General features: G+C 35.1%; 6 protein-coding genes across 6 annotated transcripts, besides 9 other annotated features; 2 read left to right on the top strand and 4 right to left on the bottom strand.

The window, feature by feature from the left end:
* Window positions 1–67: 67 nt before the first annotated feature.
* On the bottom strand, window positions 68–4,017 carry TA12180 (ion transport protein, putative; the record flags this gene model as incomplete). The annotated part of the gene is made up of 17 exons (XM_947366.1): window positions 68–750; window positions 781–932; window positions 962–1,130; window positions 1,159–1,413; window positions 1,442–1,597; window positions 1,629–1,785; window positions 1,817–1,922; window positions 1,952–2,058; window positions 2,087–2,331; window positions 2,361–2,498; window positions 2,535–2,635; window positions 2,665–2,792; window positions 2,823–2,952; window positions 2,985–3,122; window positions 3,152–3,308; window positions 3,339–3,557; window positions 3,639–4,017. The coding sequence occupies 17 exons, from the start codon at window positions 4,015–4,017 to the stop codon at window positions 68–70; spliced, it is 3,420 nt and encodes a 1,139-aa protein (XP_952459.1).
* Window positions 2,404–2,472: a sequence feature (7 probable transmembrane helices predicted for TA12180 by TMHMM2.0 at aa 12-34, 44-66, 227-249, 271-293, 300-322, 370-392 and 427-449).
* Window positions 2,611–2,635: a sequence feature (7 probable transmembrane helices predicted for TA12180 by TMHMM2.0 at aa 12-34, 44-66, 227-249, 271-293, 300-322, 370-392 and 427-449).
* Window positions 2,665–2,708: a sequence feature (7 probable transmembrane helices predicted for TA12180 by TMHMM2.0 at aa 12-34, 44-66, 227-249, 271-293, 300-322, 370-392 and 427-449).
* Window positions 2,880–2,948: a sequence feature (7 probable transmembrane helices predicted for TA12180 by TMHMM2.0 at aa 12-34, 44-66, 227-249, 271-293, 300-322, 370-392 and 427-449).
* Window positions 2,999–3,067: a sequence feature (7 probable transmembrane helices predicted for TA12180 by TMHMM2.0 at aa 12-34, 44-66, 227-249, 271-293, 300-322, 370-392 and 427-449).
* Window positions 3,160–3,228: a sequence feature (7 probable transmembrane helices predicted for TA12180 by TMHMM2.0 at aa 12-34, 44-66, 227-249, 271-293, 300-322, 370-392 and 427-449).
* Window positions 3,820–3,888: a sequence feature (7 probable transmembrane helices predicted for TA12180 by TMHMM2.0 at aa 12-34, 44-66, 227-249, 271-293, 300-322, 370-392 and 427-449).
* Window positions 3,916–3,984: a sequence feature (7 probable transmembrane helices predicted for TA12180 by TMHMM2.0 at aa 12-34, 44-66, 227-249, 271-293, 300-322, 370-392 and 427-449).
* A 70-nt stretch (window positions 4,018–4,087) lies between the features above and the next one.
* Window positions 4,088–7,633, bottom strand: TA12185 (falcilysin, putative; the record flags this gene model as incomplete). Its single annotated transcript, XM_947365.1, has 1 exon — window positions 4,088–7,633. The coding sequence occupies one exon, from the start codon at window positions 7,631–7,633 to the stop codon at window positions 4,088–4,090; it is 3,546 nt and encodes a 1,181-aa protein (XP_952458.1).
* Window positions 7,547–7,633: a sequence feature (Signal anchor predicted for TA12185 by SignalP 2.0 HMM (Signal peptide probability 0.266, signal anchor probability 0.617) with cleavage site probability 0.214 between residues 29 and 30).
* A 436-nt stretch (window positions 7,634–8,069) lies between these two features.
* TA12190 lies at window positions 8,070–9,545 on the top strand (the record flags this gene model as incomplete). The annotated part of the gene is made up of 1 exon (XM_947364.1): window positions 8,070–9,545. One exon carries the CDS (start codon window positions 8,070–8,072, stop codon window positions 9,543–9,545), a length of 1,476 nt encoding a protein of 491 aa, XP_952457.1.
* Window positions 9,546–9,595: 50 nt separating this feature from the next.
* On the bottom strand, window positions 9,596–12,472 carry TA12200 (uncharacterized protein; the record flags this gene model as incomplete). The annotated part of the gene is made up of 2 exons (XM_947363.1): window positions 9,596–12,090; window positions 12,151–12,472. 2 exons carry the CDS (start codon window positions 12,470–12,472, stop codon window positions 9,596–9,598), a joined length of 2,817 nt encoding a protein of 938 aa, XP_952456.1.
* Window positions 12,473–12,579: 107 nt separating this feature from the next.
* Window positions 12,580–13,428, bottom strand: TA12205 (uncharacterized protein; the record flags this gene model as incomplete). Its single annotated transcript, XM_947362.1, has 3 exons — window positions 12,580–13,248; window positions 13,278–13,322; window positions 13,360–13,428. 3 exons carry the CDS (start codon window positions 13,426–13,428, stop codon window positions 12,580–12,582), a joined length of 783 nt encoding a protein of 260 aa, XP_952455.1.
* Window positions 13,429–13,800: 372 nt separating this feature from the next.
* Window positions 13,801–14,481, top strand: TA12210 (RNA binding protein, putative; the record flags this gene model as incomplete). The annotated part of the gene is made up of 1 exon (XM_947361.1): window positions 13,801–14,481. The coding sequence occupies one exon, from the start codon at window positions 13,801–13,803 to the stop codon at window positions 14,479–14,481; it is 681 nt and encodes a 226-aa protein (XP_952454.1).
* Window positions 14,482–14,503: the final 22 nt, after the last annotated feature.

Raw genomic sequence — 14,503 nt, 5'->3', positions numbered from 1 at the left:
TTTAAAGAACCTAACGTAGGAAAATAAAATGTGTAATGAAGAAAAATATTACACAGATTAGAAAATTTCAAACTAAAACTTGTGACCTTGTTACCACGTAAACCTGATCGTTAGGGTGTATAACAAGGTAGCGCTGTGGGGCCACGATTATGAATTGTTTGAGGTCGTTGTTGGCGAATGGGATTTGATATGTCCTCAGTATGCCTACACATATCTTCTGTTCCACAGACAGATAGTATTTAAAGAGCTTTCCGAAGTTTCTGGAGTAGAATGTTATGGGCACATTTTCCAGTGTTATTTTTCCTCCGCTTATTTTATAATCTTCAGTCTCAAGTCTTCCTCCATCTAACATCGATTCTACTGACTTATGGACTACTGAATATTCGGACTTTGAGTTCGAGTGTGCTAGAATTGAGTAAAACATGTCCTGGACGAAGATACACCCTGAGGCGATCTCGTAGCTGGACATGAACTCTCCGTAGTTTTCCCAACACTTGTTTTGGACGTAGTCCTTTGATGTTACATCCACATTTACTATTAGTGAGGGGTCTACATACTCCAGACATGATGCGTGTGAGACATCTAATATTATGTTTAGCATTGATTTTATTTCCTTTTCGTCGTCCATTATTTCATGTAGTAGTCTGTTTACAAATAATACTTGCGAATCTTTTGATAGGTTCTCTCTTCTCCCTTTGTCCCTTGTATGGTGAAAGTTGAATACTATTATACATGATGCTTCTTTGATCCCTATGGAATTTTAGTGATGGTTTCATTTACCTGCGTTAGTGAGATCTGTAATATCCATCGGTGATCCATCCATATATGCTACTTTGTTACTATACATTTCCAATGTCCATGGGTCTTCTTCCTCAACTGACTCTCTTGGAGCCAAGATTACAACGTTGTAATTATTGTCCTTCAAAAGGTAACTAAAAATTTATGTGATTGAATAAAATACCTTAGAAACACTCTCAAATCATATGGCCACCCGCACACTAGAACAAACTGGTGGTTTTCGAATATATTTTCTTGTGCGTAAAAGTAGCTGTGCACCGAATATATACCTCTGTACCTCACCAAGTCTCCCAGGGACCCAACTTCCCTTATAAAGGAAAGTTGAGAGATTGCTGAAAATTTTTAAGTTAATATACTTACTTTTTGATCTCACACTATTAGTTAAAACTCGTGATTCTTTAATTCCACGTTCTTCTGGGTTATATTTCGATGTAGACGCACTGATGACGTCATTCAATGACTCAGCAATGACAAGCGCACAGCAGTTTTCATAATCCTCTCCTATTATGTACTGTACTGGGTTCAATACGCATTCATTATCCATCAACACAATCCCAATAAGAAATATATTCCTTTCAGTGTATAGGTATTCTCCAAATTCTTGAAACGTTGATCCTAAAACTTATATATTGTTTACGAGTACCGTGTGCAGATTTAGGGAACTTCATTTTGAATGCTTGGAACATCATTCCTCTAAACAATTCGTCCATTTGTCTCTGTATGTTATAAACTGAGATTTCCACTGATTCAGAGTTATTCAAGGCTCTATTAATTGTTTGCGGCACTTGATTGAGTTGTTCTACACATTAGTTAAATTAGATATAAAGTACCTGATAATAAAAAGAGGTTGCACATTTCCTCAACATGGACTTTACTTCTGCTAATATTCGTCGGTGAGTGAAATAACGATGAGACTAGATAAAACAGTCCTCTACAGTATACGCTGGACGAGAACATTCTGTACTTCAGGTCCCTATTGTAAAAAACCTATAAACGTATTATCATCATTTTAGTTTACATCTTCAAATTCTGACTTTGACATGAGTTTCTTGTATTCCGAGCCGTGAAGTTGTATTGAGAGTGGTATTCCCAGCGGCTTTGATATGTTTAATGTCGCCATTCCGCTAAAATTGATTATTTATGTAAACCTTACATCAGAATCGTTCTTCTATCATCGTTTATAATATATTCATTGAAATTTGGCGATAAATTTGAGTCCATATCGTTTACCAGGACAGTGTGTTTTGAGTTGAATAGCAGCTAAAATAACTATGATTTAATAAAGTACCTTTGATATATACGATGGTGTGTTAAACGTTGATGATCCACCAAAGATGATAAGTTTTATTCCTGTGTTCTGTGTCACTGCCATATATACCGTTTCATAGTATTTAAGTGGGAGTGGTGAGGCTACAACTATGTTCGCAATTGATGTTTGGTATGTGTTATAGACGCATTTGCAAAATGTCAGAAGTTGCCAGTCTGAAATTGCACCCCAAAAGAATACATATTCTTCGTTGATTTTCCCCGTTCCTAACTCCCATTTAAAACTATTTTCTTACCAATTTTATGTGTGTTTTCCGTCGTTGATAGTTTTATCCTCTTGAATTGCGTTGCTGCTATCGTTACACACAATACAATAAATAATACACACAGTATGCGGCCTGCAAGCGTAACAGGGCTGAAATCACCGTATCCAACTACAATTTTACCATATTCCATTTGTTACTACTTACCTGTTGCCATCGTTGCCACTGAGAAGTAGATAAAGTCAAACGGCTTAGAAAAGTTGATATCATTTTTTGGCGCTTCGAGAAGAAACAAAAGTCCAGAGAACCTATCACTTGTCAATCATAAATAACTTACGACAAAATTAATGCCATGATTGAGGCAGTGATTCCGATAAAAACTGTATAAAACTCTGAGATCCATGTAAAGCTTCTACTTATGAAGTACTCTGTCTGGAAAAGCCTCAGGAACCTCAACGATCCAAACTAAAAATTCTTTTGTTGACTCAAACTTACAAATAAAAGTCCGAAATTACGTATTTGTTTTCCATCATTATGCAAATGGTAGTAGGAGACAAGTATTATGATTTCCGTTATTGCTGGAGTCATAGTCAGGTCAATTAGACCGTAGAATGAGAATATGTATCTGGAACATATGAATTATTTAAAAATTATTACTTGAATCTTGATGGGTATACGTATAGGTTCATAATGTATGTTATTCCGAAGATAATTTGAAACGCAGACTCAAGGTGCCAATACTCTCTTGGTACTGAATCCATTCTCCAGTGTAACAGGTTATGGTCATTTTCGTCCCTACAAATATATTTTAACTCAATTAATACCTATTCATATATATTGCTGCCCATTCCCAGACTGCAAACCATGACAATGTTATTAGTAGGCTTGAAACGACCCATATTTTGCTGATTAATACTGTTTTGACCAGGTGTAGTTTGAACCATGCTCGGAAGCATTTCACAAATCTGTCAAATTTCGGTTCTGAAACTATTTTTTATATTTTCTTCAAACCTTTTGGATGATCTTCTGATATTGATCCTCTTACGTTGAATACTCTTCCTCCAATTGTCATTAATGTTTTATCTTTATATCCGATATCATCAGACCCATATTTGATAAAGGGTCTGTCGGTTCTCAGCGTCAATGAATGCAATAACGACGACTTGTGCGCGAATGAATACTGTGAACTTCCTAGTCCGATGGAATTGTCTGATTGAATCTGTTCCGAATCTAAATATTGTCAACATCATGGCTAGTTTTTGTTAACATCATTACTATCAATATCCTAGTGAATAATGGATTAAAAATTACCTTCCAAATCAGATGGTTGCGATGATTTACTATTTTTTTGTATGCTTTGTTTTTTTGAAACTGAATATTTGAAATGTGTATGAAATTGCGGCTTACCTAGCCTTCTACGGCGGTCATTTATGAATCTCGAGGTGTGTAATCTTCCTTTGCTTTTATATGAGACTATAAAAAACTTGTTTAGGAATATTATTATTGAATTGAAGTTTATTAGGAGGAAGGAGATGAATGTTATTGATGCTTGTATTGCGATTGAGTACAAGGGTGAGAATGGGAGCCGTATGCATGTTCTTATGGTTGAGAAGATGATGAAAACTGTGATTAACGCTCCTGTAAGCTCATCTAGAAAGGTTATAAACTTGAAATAGTTGGAAGATATCATACAAATGCATATATATGAATTTTGTAGATATTATGGATGGGGTCTTGGATGTGTATCAAATTAAATAATTTTAATTAATTTGGAGCCTTTTATAGTCTGAAGGGGCCTCATCTGACGTGTTACTGTTAACTACTGCTGAAACATTGTTCCACTCCTTCTGATCGGTCATTTGTTTATATAATCTATTGAAACACTCCTTCGTGCTATCAATAACATCCTCTCTGAACTTTTGTCTAAACTCATCGCTTTCCTTCCTCAATGCTCTTCTCAGTGCCACTTCTGTTTTATTTTCTACATGGAGTGGTTTATCCAAACCACTTATTTTTCCTATCTTCTGCCTTAGTAATTCACTATCTTCTATCTTTTCATACGCTTCTTTCATTACTGAGGCCAAGTTTCTGTAAACTTCTAGTGTTTTTTCGAAGTTTGGATCGGCATATGACATAAATATTATATGACCTGTGTTCAGAAGGTATGAATACACTGAGTAGGCGCCCAGGCTCATTCTTACAAAAGTGAACAGATGTTTCCGGCTCAGGTAGTGAACTGCTAATGAATTTGAACCTAGAACTTCGTCATTCTTGTCAAACAGTTTTCCTCCCATTCCTACAAAATTAACTCTCGAGGGAACTACTATCAGTTCATTTTTGTCAACTGAGTCCATTAATTTTTTGTCTAGGACTTCCTTGACCCAGACTTTGTCACTAGTCTTTGAACCATATTTGAATGTTGATGATAGTTTGGAGTAGAATGTTGTTGAGTCATCAAGGACTGAGTCTAGCAGTTCAGAATCTCCTCCAAGGTTAACAGTGAGGTTTTTCATACTCAATAATTTAACTCTCATCTCATTGAGTTTAGATTCAACCTTTGACCAATCCTTTTCAGCTAATGGAACCAAGGTATCTCTCAAAAATACCAGCTGTGAATATCCATTAACCAACTCGTCAGCGTAATCAGAAACTGAGAACTTGGCACACATTCTGCGTAGTGCAAATTCATTTCCCTTACTGGAAACGTTAGCTTGGTACATACTCAATGCACGTTTCAATATCTCTAAACCTTTTTTTGAGTTCGAGAAGTCAGCATTCAATAGCACTTCATTAACAACTTCTAACATTTCATTAACTTTGTGTTTCAGGCACTTCGCTCTGACAATAAGGTAGCCCAATCCGTCTTCAGGATCATCATAGGTTTTGTTGTTGGTCTCAGTTGTAAAGTACGTTGAGAGTGATAGACCTCCTAAATTCTTGTCGATCTTATATGTCAACTCTTCAGGTGTTAGTTTATCAGTTCCAGACTCTTTAAGCATTGATGAGAATAAGTTGAGGTAGCATAGGTCATCCACTGTAAGTGAGTCCAGTGATAGTGCATAATCCATGTACAAGACTCCGTGAGAATCAATAGGGTGGGTTAGTACAGTAAACGTCTTTCCATCGTTGTATAAAGCGTTAGATTCAGATAAACCATCTGAAGATAGTTTATAGAATTTGGTTGGGATAGTTTCTTGTTCACGGGATATATCTGAAAGCTCAAGTGTTTTTAGGGATTCAGAACCATCATTAATATCCATATCTTCTCTTTCAGCTTTAAATTTCTTGTAGTATTCCTCCATTTCATCAACCTGTTCCTTAGATAAGTGTGAAAGTCTTTCCCGTAACTGATCTGCAATTTTTTTATTGAACTCCTTTTCATATTTTGATGCTTCCACTGCTTGTAAGTGTACTGTAACTCTGGTATTATTGTTAAGCATATGCTTTACTATAAGGTTGATGAAATAGTTTGACGGGTTATCTGAGAATATTCTTGATCTCAGTTCCTTCATTAGAGAATCAAACCTCAGTAAACCAAACGGATCCTTGCCATACTGAAGCTGTGATTGTATCAGGTCAATAAGCATCAAACCCTTTGGATAACTTCCACTGTTAAGTTCTCTCATCTCGAATTCCACCAAATTTAGTCCCGAGTCTATTGCATCTCTTTTGAATCCTTCTTCCGTTATTTTGTTCAAGATTCCAAATACCACCTCTTCGAACTTCCTCACAATCTCATCTTTGGAATTATGTTTTGTGTTGTCAACTCCCTTGAGCCCAAACGAAAACAGTGACTGTTTATATCCACTTAGGAACCCGTGAACTAGCACCTTTTTCCCAAGCCCTGAATCAATCAACCCTTTATATAGTACACTTTCAGGCGTTCCTAATAATAGGTATTGCAATACCTGAAATCCTACATTATCCACAGGATCGATTTTAAATTTATCCATTGATCCGTTATAAAGTGGGTCAAGCAACCATGAAATCATCAATTCGTCTTCGGTAGGATCAACAGAACTATACTCTGAACTCACATGTTTGGGTTTACTTTTGTATTCCTCGTATGGTAGGTTTGAGTCTGATGATAACAGGCTTGCATTATGGACCAAGTTTTCATTATTTGGATCCTTTTCAATTCCAATATTATATGTAGTCAGGTACTTATCTACGAAATCCAGTCTATTTTGTACATCATAGGGTCCATAGAAATACAATGTTGCTGTCTTTGGTCCGTAATACAGTTTATAGAAATTAACTAGCTCTTGGTGAGTTAGATCCACTATATCACTTGGGTCACCTCCGCTCACATACTTGTAACTATTACTGAACAGATTTTGGTAAATCAAGTTATAAAACAGACATGAAGAATCTGAAAACCTATTCTTCATTTCGCTATATACAACTCCTGAGTAGCCTATCATTCTTCCATGCAGGGGAACATCTGCATCACTTTTATCTGAGGTTCCATCCGTAACCTTGTAATGCCAACACTCTTGTTCAAATATAGTTTTATCCTTCGTTATGTTAGGTCTAAAGAATGAGTCCATATAAACGTCTCCTGTTTGATAAAAGCTTTTTTCGTTGGTTGATGCGAAGAGGTATGACGTTCTATCTTTGTATGTCATAGCGTTAAGGAAACTGTTGAATCCTCCCTGGACTAACAATGAGAATGGGTCCTTCATTGGGTACTTTGGTGTTCCAGATAAAACTGAATGTTCTAGAACGTGTGGCGACCCTTTACTATTTAGAGGTGGTGATGGTACAATTAAATCAAAACACATTTCCTTGCCTGAGTCAATGTGCGATTTTAACGAAAAAACTGAGAGTCCGCTTAATTTATGTTTATAATTAGACGCGACAACTCCGATGTCTGGCAAATACACTGAGCCTATTTTTTCAAAAGAAGGGTGATTAAAACTTTTTGATTCTTGAACCCATTCGGGCTCATCAGCTTGATCTGGAAATTTCATATTTAATATCGAGTGCCTAAATGTTGTTTCACTAAAAGAATCTGGGGAAAACACTTTATATAGTACATCCTCTACATTATTGGCGGGAGAACTAGAGTACAATCTTCTAATAAATAAATAATATCTGTCGTTAAAATGGTTTCTTAAAGAGATTGGGCATTTAGAGTTTGAATCGAACACCGATGCTATTCTATAATATTTAAATTTTGATAAGGCCTGTGTGTGAGAGTTACGAATGAATAAATTACAGTAAACATAACTTAAAATACTAGCACTAGTGATTGTTAACATATGATGTCGTCTAGATAGTGTACGGCGATGAAAAAATAACATTTTATGTATAAAAAAATAAACAAACACACATATGTAACGTAAAATGTGCTTATAAATAATTATACAAAATTATAATATTATGGAAATTTTCAACACTATTATTCAGGCATCATAAAAATAATTAATTTTTTCATCGCAGAATCCTTCCTTTATATTCTATTTATATTTTTAAATCACTTTATTTATTTATATTTTTCAAATTGTATATTATTTTCTGAATACACAAATACTCACTCCACGTTCTACATCACTAATCCACCTTTAAATTCATTTTAAAATTCTAACGAATCTATCTTGATATAATATCAATAGATCATTGAAAACACTATTTTTTGAACATATTTTTTAGATTTAACACCTTTTTATTCTCAAGATTCAATTATCATTTTAATATAAATGATTAATTCCTCCTCATCTTTTCACAATGCTCTAAGTGATGGTTAGAAAGTCAAAAGTAGCCTCAATCACTAATGATTATTATTATTGTATTTGTAGCGGCTCGTTTGTTGTCAAGGATCCAGATTACAAACCCTTGGTTTGTAAACTCTGCTCAAAATATAGCCACAGAGAGTGTACAAATTATTCAGGGAAGCAAGAAGAGTTCGAATGCCTACTTTGCAAAATACACCTGCTAGATCCATTCAACACAGTTGATAACTACCTATGGTATGAATGCATAGGAAACACAACATCATACTTTGTAGTGGATGCTACAAACCTGAGAAAGTGGCGATCAAACAACAAAGATATATACATGGCCTGTATACCGTTAAACAAGGAAGTTTTACAACATGAATGGCCGAAAACCTTCCAACTGAAAATCAATAACGATATGGTCCACGTGGTGAAAGAACCATCATGGGAACATAAAAGAAGAGATAATCCAATCAAAGTGACGTACGCAATGCGAACAGGAGAAAATTTGATTAACATCACAAGCACTACATACACGGAAAACGAACCGCTGTTTCTACTAGTAATGTTTGTGTGTAACCAGGTCACAGTGCATAACATAATTGATACTTTGAAGATGAACCACACAATCCCATATGAAGAGGCTAGAGATAGGATATATTCAATTCTAAACACAAAAATAGACGATGACGAGATTGTGTGCATGGAAAACACATTCAAGATGGATTTAATATGCCCAGTCACACTGGACAAAATAACAATTCCAACACGAGGAAGGTTCTGCGGACATATTCAATGTTATGACCTTTTCGGATACTTGAAAGTAATGGAGAGAACGTCAGCCTTCAACATGAGGTGGAAGTGCCCAGAATGTCACCTGATTGTTAAGCCATACGACTTGGTAATTGATACGTACGTCGAGAAACTCATCGTCGATCTTCCCAACGTTAAGACAATCCAGCTTGATAAGGACCTTAATTATCGCATAATCTTAGATTTAAATAACGCTAGATCTTCAGCTAAGACGCAATCTGATGATGAACAACAGTTAAATAATGATGAAGATATGGATTACGTAGCAGATCTTGAAACTACAATGAATTCTACAACGGAAAACGTTATTGAGTTAGAATCAGATGGACAGAATGTTGACGTGATATGTATAAGCGACGACGATGTAAATATACAAGAACCGGTGAATGATATAATAGAACCACCAAAGACTCCACCCACCTCAAGAGGTAGACCAAGAAAAAATAAAATAGTTGATAAAAACATCAATAGTAGTTCCAGCTCTGAAAAGAAAACCCGAAAGAGGAAGCTAAAGAAACCAACAGATGGTCCAGATTCCTTTGCCATAACTATAGCCGATAAAACCTTGGCCGACTGCGTAAACACATTTAATCAACAAACATTACACTCATTTACCAACTCTACACCAAGCTACGACAATTTCATTTTAAAGCCTCCAGTAATCAACCAGATGAATAAAACCTAATATTATTACTATACACATACATATTGTATAACACAGCTAGTACAAGTAAATTAACAGCTTCTTTTAGGGTGTATCCAAATGTGTCCAAACTTCTTAGTATCATCGTGAACTCTGTAGTAAAAGTCAACTGGAAATGGAATAGATGTAGGATAAGGAAATTTGATGTTAAATGAAACGGTTCCATGGTACAGGTCGGGTTCCTTTTCGTCCAACCTCAATTTTGGTCTAAAGTAATCTACTCTCAAGGGCAATAAATTACTACGATGTGACTTCAAGTCATCAAATTTAACTTCAGGATTTATAATTCTTGGAAATTTATAAAAAATAACTAAATCAGATGGGACACTCCTGGATTTACAGGAAAAGCCAAATGAAATGCTTGTACCCAGCGCTGCTGGGAACTCGTAACAGTCAACATCATCCACATTCAAAGCCATGTTCTTAATATCGGCGTTCAAAGGCTCAGTTTTAAACCTCGACATTGCAAACGAGTAAATTTCATGAGGCTGGTTGTTTAATTCAGAAATCTGGGATTTGAGTTCAAAGACTTCAGGCGGCTCATCCTTATAATCATCAATGAGTTCACACTTTGTATTGGTAAAAATACCAGAAAATGGGTTGTAAGGGAAATTCTTGTTACTAGAAGAATTATTATAAATCTTGTGATCAATGTCATTGATCACCAAGTCCATCCTACAGTCTACACACTTGCACCCGTCGCCAAAGTGACCAAACACATCCTTATTAGTATCAAGTGTAAATTCGTCCATAAACAAGGCTGAAGTCTTATCCAAATGGTCAAATGGGTAAGATATTCTGATTTCATGCAGAATTTTCCAGTTATTCAGATCCTTTACGAAGTCTACAGAGATATCGGGTTTCCCATTAGTTCCGAAATTAACAAATTCATCATTGACCCTAGAATATGCGTCGAACAGTTTCTTATCTTCCTCTGAGAGTGTTTTTACAATTGAGGGGAACCTGATTTTAGCCTCTGAGAACCATAAACACTTGAAGAGTCTCCATCTATCATCGTCAGTATTCGTAAGATAACTCCATAGGAGTGACACCCATATCGAAACAGGTATGGTGCGCAGCCTTTTCTGTGTAATGTATGGAGTGATGTCATCTGTGGGTACTACTAATTTTGAAATGTTTTTATGGGCTTTTGAAACTGAGTGAAGAATATCAACTATCTTTGGCCAATCACTTAGTGCGAACTTAATTTCACCAGAATTCCTGAAATTTTCACTAGCCTTCTGGTCTAAATCAAACGACTCGTATGAATAGTTACACAGTGATTTTAGAACAGTTAATAGGAATTCCAGTCCTTTTTGTGTGTAGTTGCACTTTGAAAAGAACTCCAACACCTTCAATTTAACGTCTTTTCTCAGGCCTTTCAGCGTAAGGTTTGCTATTCTACGTACAGCTCCGTCCTTGAGTGGGTATAGCCTTGAAACGTACATCAATATTGAGAGTGAGTTTGGCAGTGTGTCATCATCTGTTAGGCAGTTGTACACATATGATAAAATGTGCTGTCGATCTCTTTCGTTGAAGTTAATTGTGCACAGACCATGCCTGATGATGTTGAGTGATGTTCTTCTGATTTCACTATGATGGCTATCAAGTCTTTGTAAGAGCCAGAAATTAATCTTCTTCCACATTTCAGCCAGTGGATTACTTGTTACAAGATCAAAAAAACCTATAGGGTCAATTTGGAATGTTGGATACTGTCTTCTTGTAACTCCGGTAACAATGCATGTTTCCAGCGACTCTCTGGTCATTTTTGTCAACATTAACTCTGCTTCAAATTTATCACTCTTATTCTCGTATGAATATAACCTTAATTTCTCAAGTACTAGTGTGGACGGCTTAAACCCATCAGACAAATATTCCTCTAGAAGTGGTTCAATTATTAGCTTACAATCTGGTTTATAATCCAGTGCTTTTGTGCTCACATCCTCCGTTACGACATTATAAACTGATTCAAGTGGTATAAATAAAATCACTAGTCGATAAATAGTAGATATAGAGACTTTATTAAGTATTTCCTCCGAGTGGTCCAAATAGCTACAACACAGTAATGTACAATAATTTAAAATGTTAACAAATATGTTAATCATATCAGACTGGGTGTTTTTCTGCTTAATATAGCACAGCAAAAACCTTAATATACAAAAAAATGTGTCAATTAGAAGGGGCATCAGTTCGATTAGTTTTGAGCTGATTGTTGCGTTGACGTCTGTTGACAGTAGTTTACACATATGGGTATGGAAGGACGCGAAATCGCTGTAGATTTTTTTGAAAATGACTATCAGGTTCTTGATTCTTATACCTTTGGCCATTTCAGGCGTGAGTGTTAAGTATCCAATTGATGACAAAATACACACTGTTCTATGCACTTTATGAAAAACTTCAAAAGATGAACATAGTATTGACTCCACATTGTATTTACTCTGAACCAGCAGATACTTAAAAATTGTATTCAAATCCTTCATCAAGTGTGATAACGTGTTAACATGATACTTAATTCCAAAGTTTTGTCCTAAAAATCATCAAAACAGGTTTATAAAGTTAATTTTAGTATATAATTGTTGACCAATACCTTCAAAGAGGAGAGATTGTGCTCTGTTAAAGTTTACCCCGTATAGTAAGTTAGGGTCGTTAGAATCCTGTAAATCATCGGCTGAAACGCACGAATCTTCTGATTCTGAGGAGCTAACAACGCTAACTGAGTCCAAACTTCCTGAAATACTCGATTTTTTGTCAGACTGTGACGACACATCTGAGAGAACATCTTGTTTAGAGTCTTTATTGGACCATAAATCAATTGAGGGAAGGTGCTGTATTTGCGATAAATCAATGATACCTAAAATATCAGATAGGTCATCAATTTCCAGGTTAGAATCGTCTGATTGATCTGTCATTTATTCCAGATTATTGAATGGCAAATTAGGCCATTTTATACATTATTAATATTAAATAAATCAATATAATGTTGAAAAATATTATATTATTTATTTTACAGATTATTTTATTTATCACTGGATTGGGTTATAACTTCCATTCTTCCCGTGTAGTAGCCTGAAAAATACCAACTAAATAGAACTTTCAATATTTTATAACACTCATTCGCGTCTAAATCAGAATGATTAAAAGAATTGAAAAGGGTTTCATCCGGTGAATTTAGTGCTTTTGACACTTTGTCAAATTCAGAAGGACTCACGAGACATGTGCGAATGGAATCAGTCATTATTTTACTCATAACATTGAAATTAAAGATTAAGCCTGGGGTATTTTCATCCAAATCATCTTCATTCTTATAAAAATCAAAGATATTAGACGCCTCTGGGTTATGTTTTCTAAATAATTCAGTAACTGGAACAGGAGGCGCCTTTGTAAAATTTGAAATTTCTCCAGTTTTATCCAGAATTTCATACAAATTCACCAAATTCCCCAGTGCTTTTATAAATACAGAGTGGCTACTACTCCTATATTCTGACGAATGTGGTCCTATAGCTTTATCTTCTTGACATGATTCAGAACAGAAGCTCATTTCATCCGATAAAGAATCACTTAATTCTTCATTAATTACTTCATTGTACTGTTCATAAAACACATTTGTCTCGGTTTTGAACTTATTTTTGCCTATTTTGCCATTTTTAAACTTTTTATTAATGAAATCCTCTAATTTGGATATTTCCTAATTTGGAATGATTATGTATAACTTACCGATGTTATTTCACAAGTATGAGATTCAAATGGTTTTATTCTCCTCTACAATAAATGTTTAAATGTTTTTTAGAGATCTTACCTTGACAGAATCGGAGAGAATCTCGAAAGATCTGTTACAGAAGTCATCAAAAGACTCATTTTTGTCCATTAAGAACCTCAAATTTTGTTAAACCAGAATATATGGTAAAATAAAAGAAATCATCAAAACTTGAATTCTTTAAAAATATTATCATGGAAATTTAATTATTTTCAAAAGTCAAAGCATGAACATTTCATTTATATTACAAATAATAAAACAAATTATATTACAATTATTTAAAATACTATGATACACTTCTAAATATATAAAAAATACAAGAATTTATCTATTTATTCCTTAGTTTTTATTAATTACTTTCCCTACATTTGTCATTTCATTACTGTTATTTTATTAATTATTTTTCCAATCAATTAAAAATTTTAAAATTAATTTAAGTGTTAATGTTATTTGTTTATTTATAGTATTTTGGTATATTAAAATATGCCTGAACCTTCATTTTGCCAGGGGCCTATTAAGCCCGTGAATCCGCATATGATGAATGTATCTGATGAGCTGGCTGCTACTATCGGTGGTAGAATGGCAGCTGGCAAGAAATCTACAGGCCCAGTTCATTTAAGGAAAGCTGCTGGAATTGTTTGGAATGATCCTACTTTAGAGGACTGGCCTAAGAACGACTATCGCATATTCTGTGGAGATTTGGGAAATGAAGTTACCGACGAGATCCTGGCCAATTCCTTTAAAAGGTACCCTTCATTTCAACGCGCAAGGGTTATTAGGGATAAAAATTCAGGGAAATCTCGGGGTTATGGATTCGTTTCCCTCCTTAATCCTAACGAAATGCTTACTGCTCTTAAGGAGATGAATCACGCTTTTGTAGGTAACCGTCCTATTCGAGTTATGCGTAGTAAGTGGAAGGATAGAGATATCGATTCTGATAAGAACAGACAAATGGCAAAGCTTTATAAGGTTGCCAGGGACGACGATAAGACTATTCGCAAGTTCAAGAAACTTGGAAAGTCAGTTACTGGTGGTAAAAGGGCCAACATGGTCTACGAGCCTAGAGTTTTTAAAAGGCACAAGGTTTATCTTAGCACCGGTAGTAATAACAAGTTGGAGAACCTACCTAAAATTCCACAAAACCACATTCTGGATAATATTTAACTAATTTGTAATGTAATATAGA

This window comes from Theileria annulata, chromosome 2 (genome assembly GCF_000003225.4).
Source record: "Theileria annulata chromosome 2, complete sequence, *** SEQUENCING IN PROGRESS ***".
NCBI lineage: Eukaryota > Apicomplexa > Aconoidasida > Piroplasmida > Theileriidae > Theileria > Theileria annulata.
The sequence above is the reverse complement of the archived record's forward strand: the minus strand, read 5'-3'. Positions and strand labels throughout refer to the sequence as shown.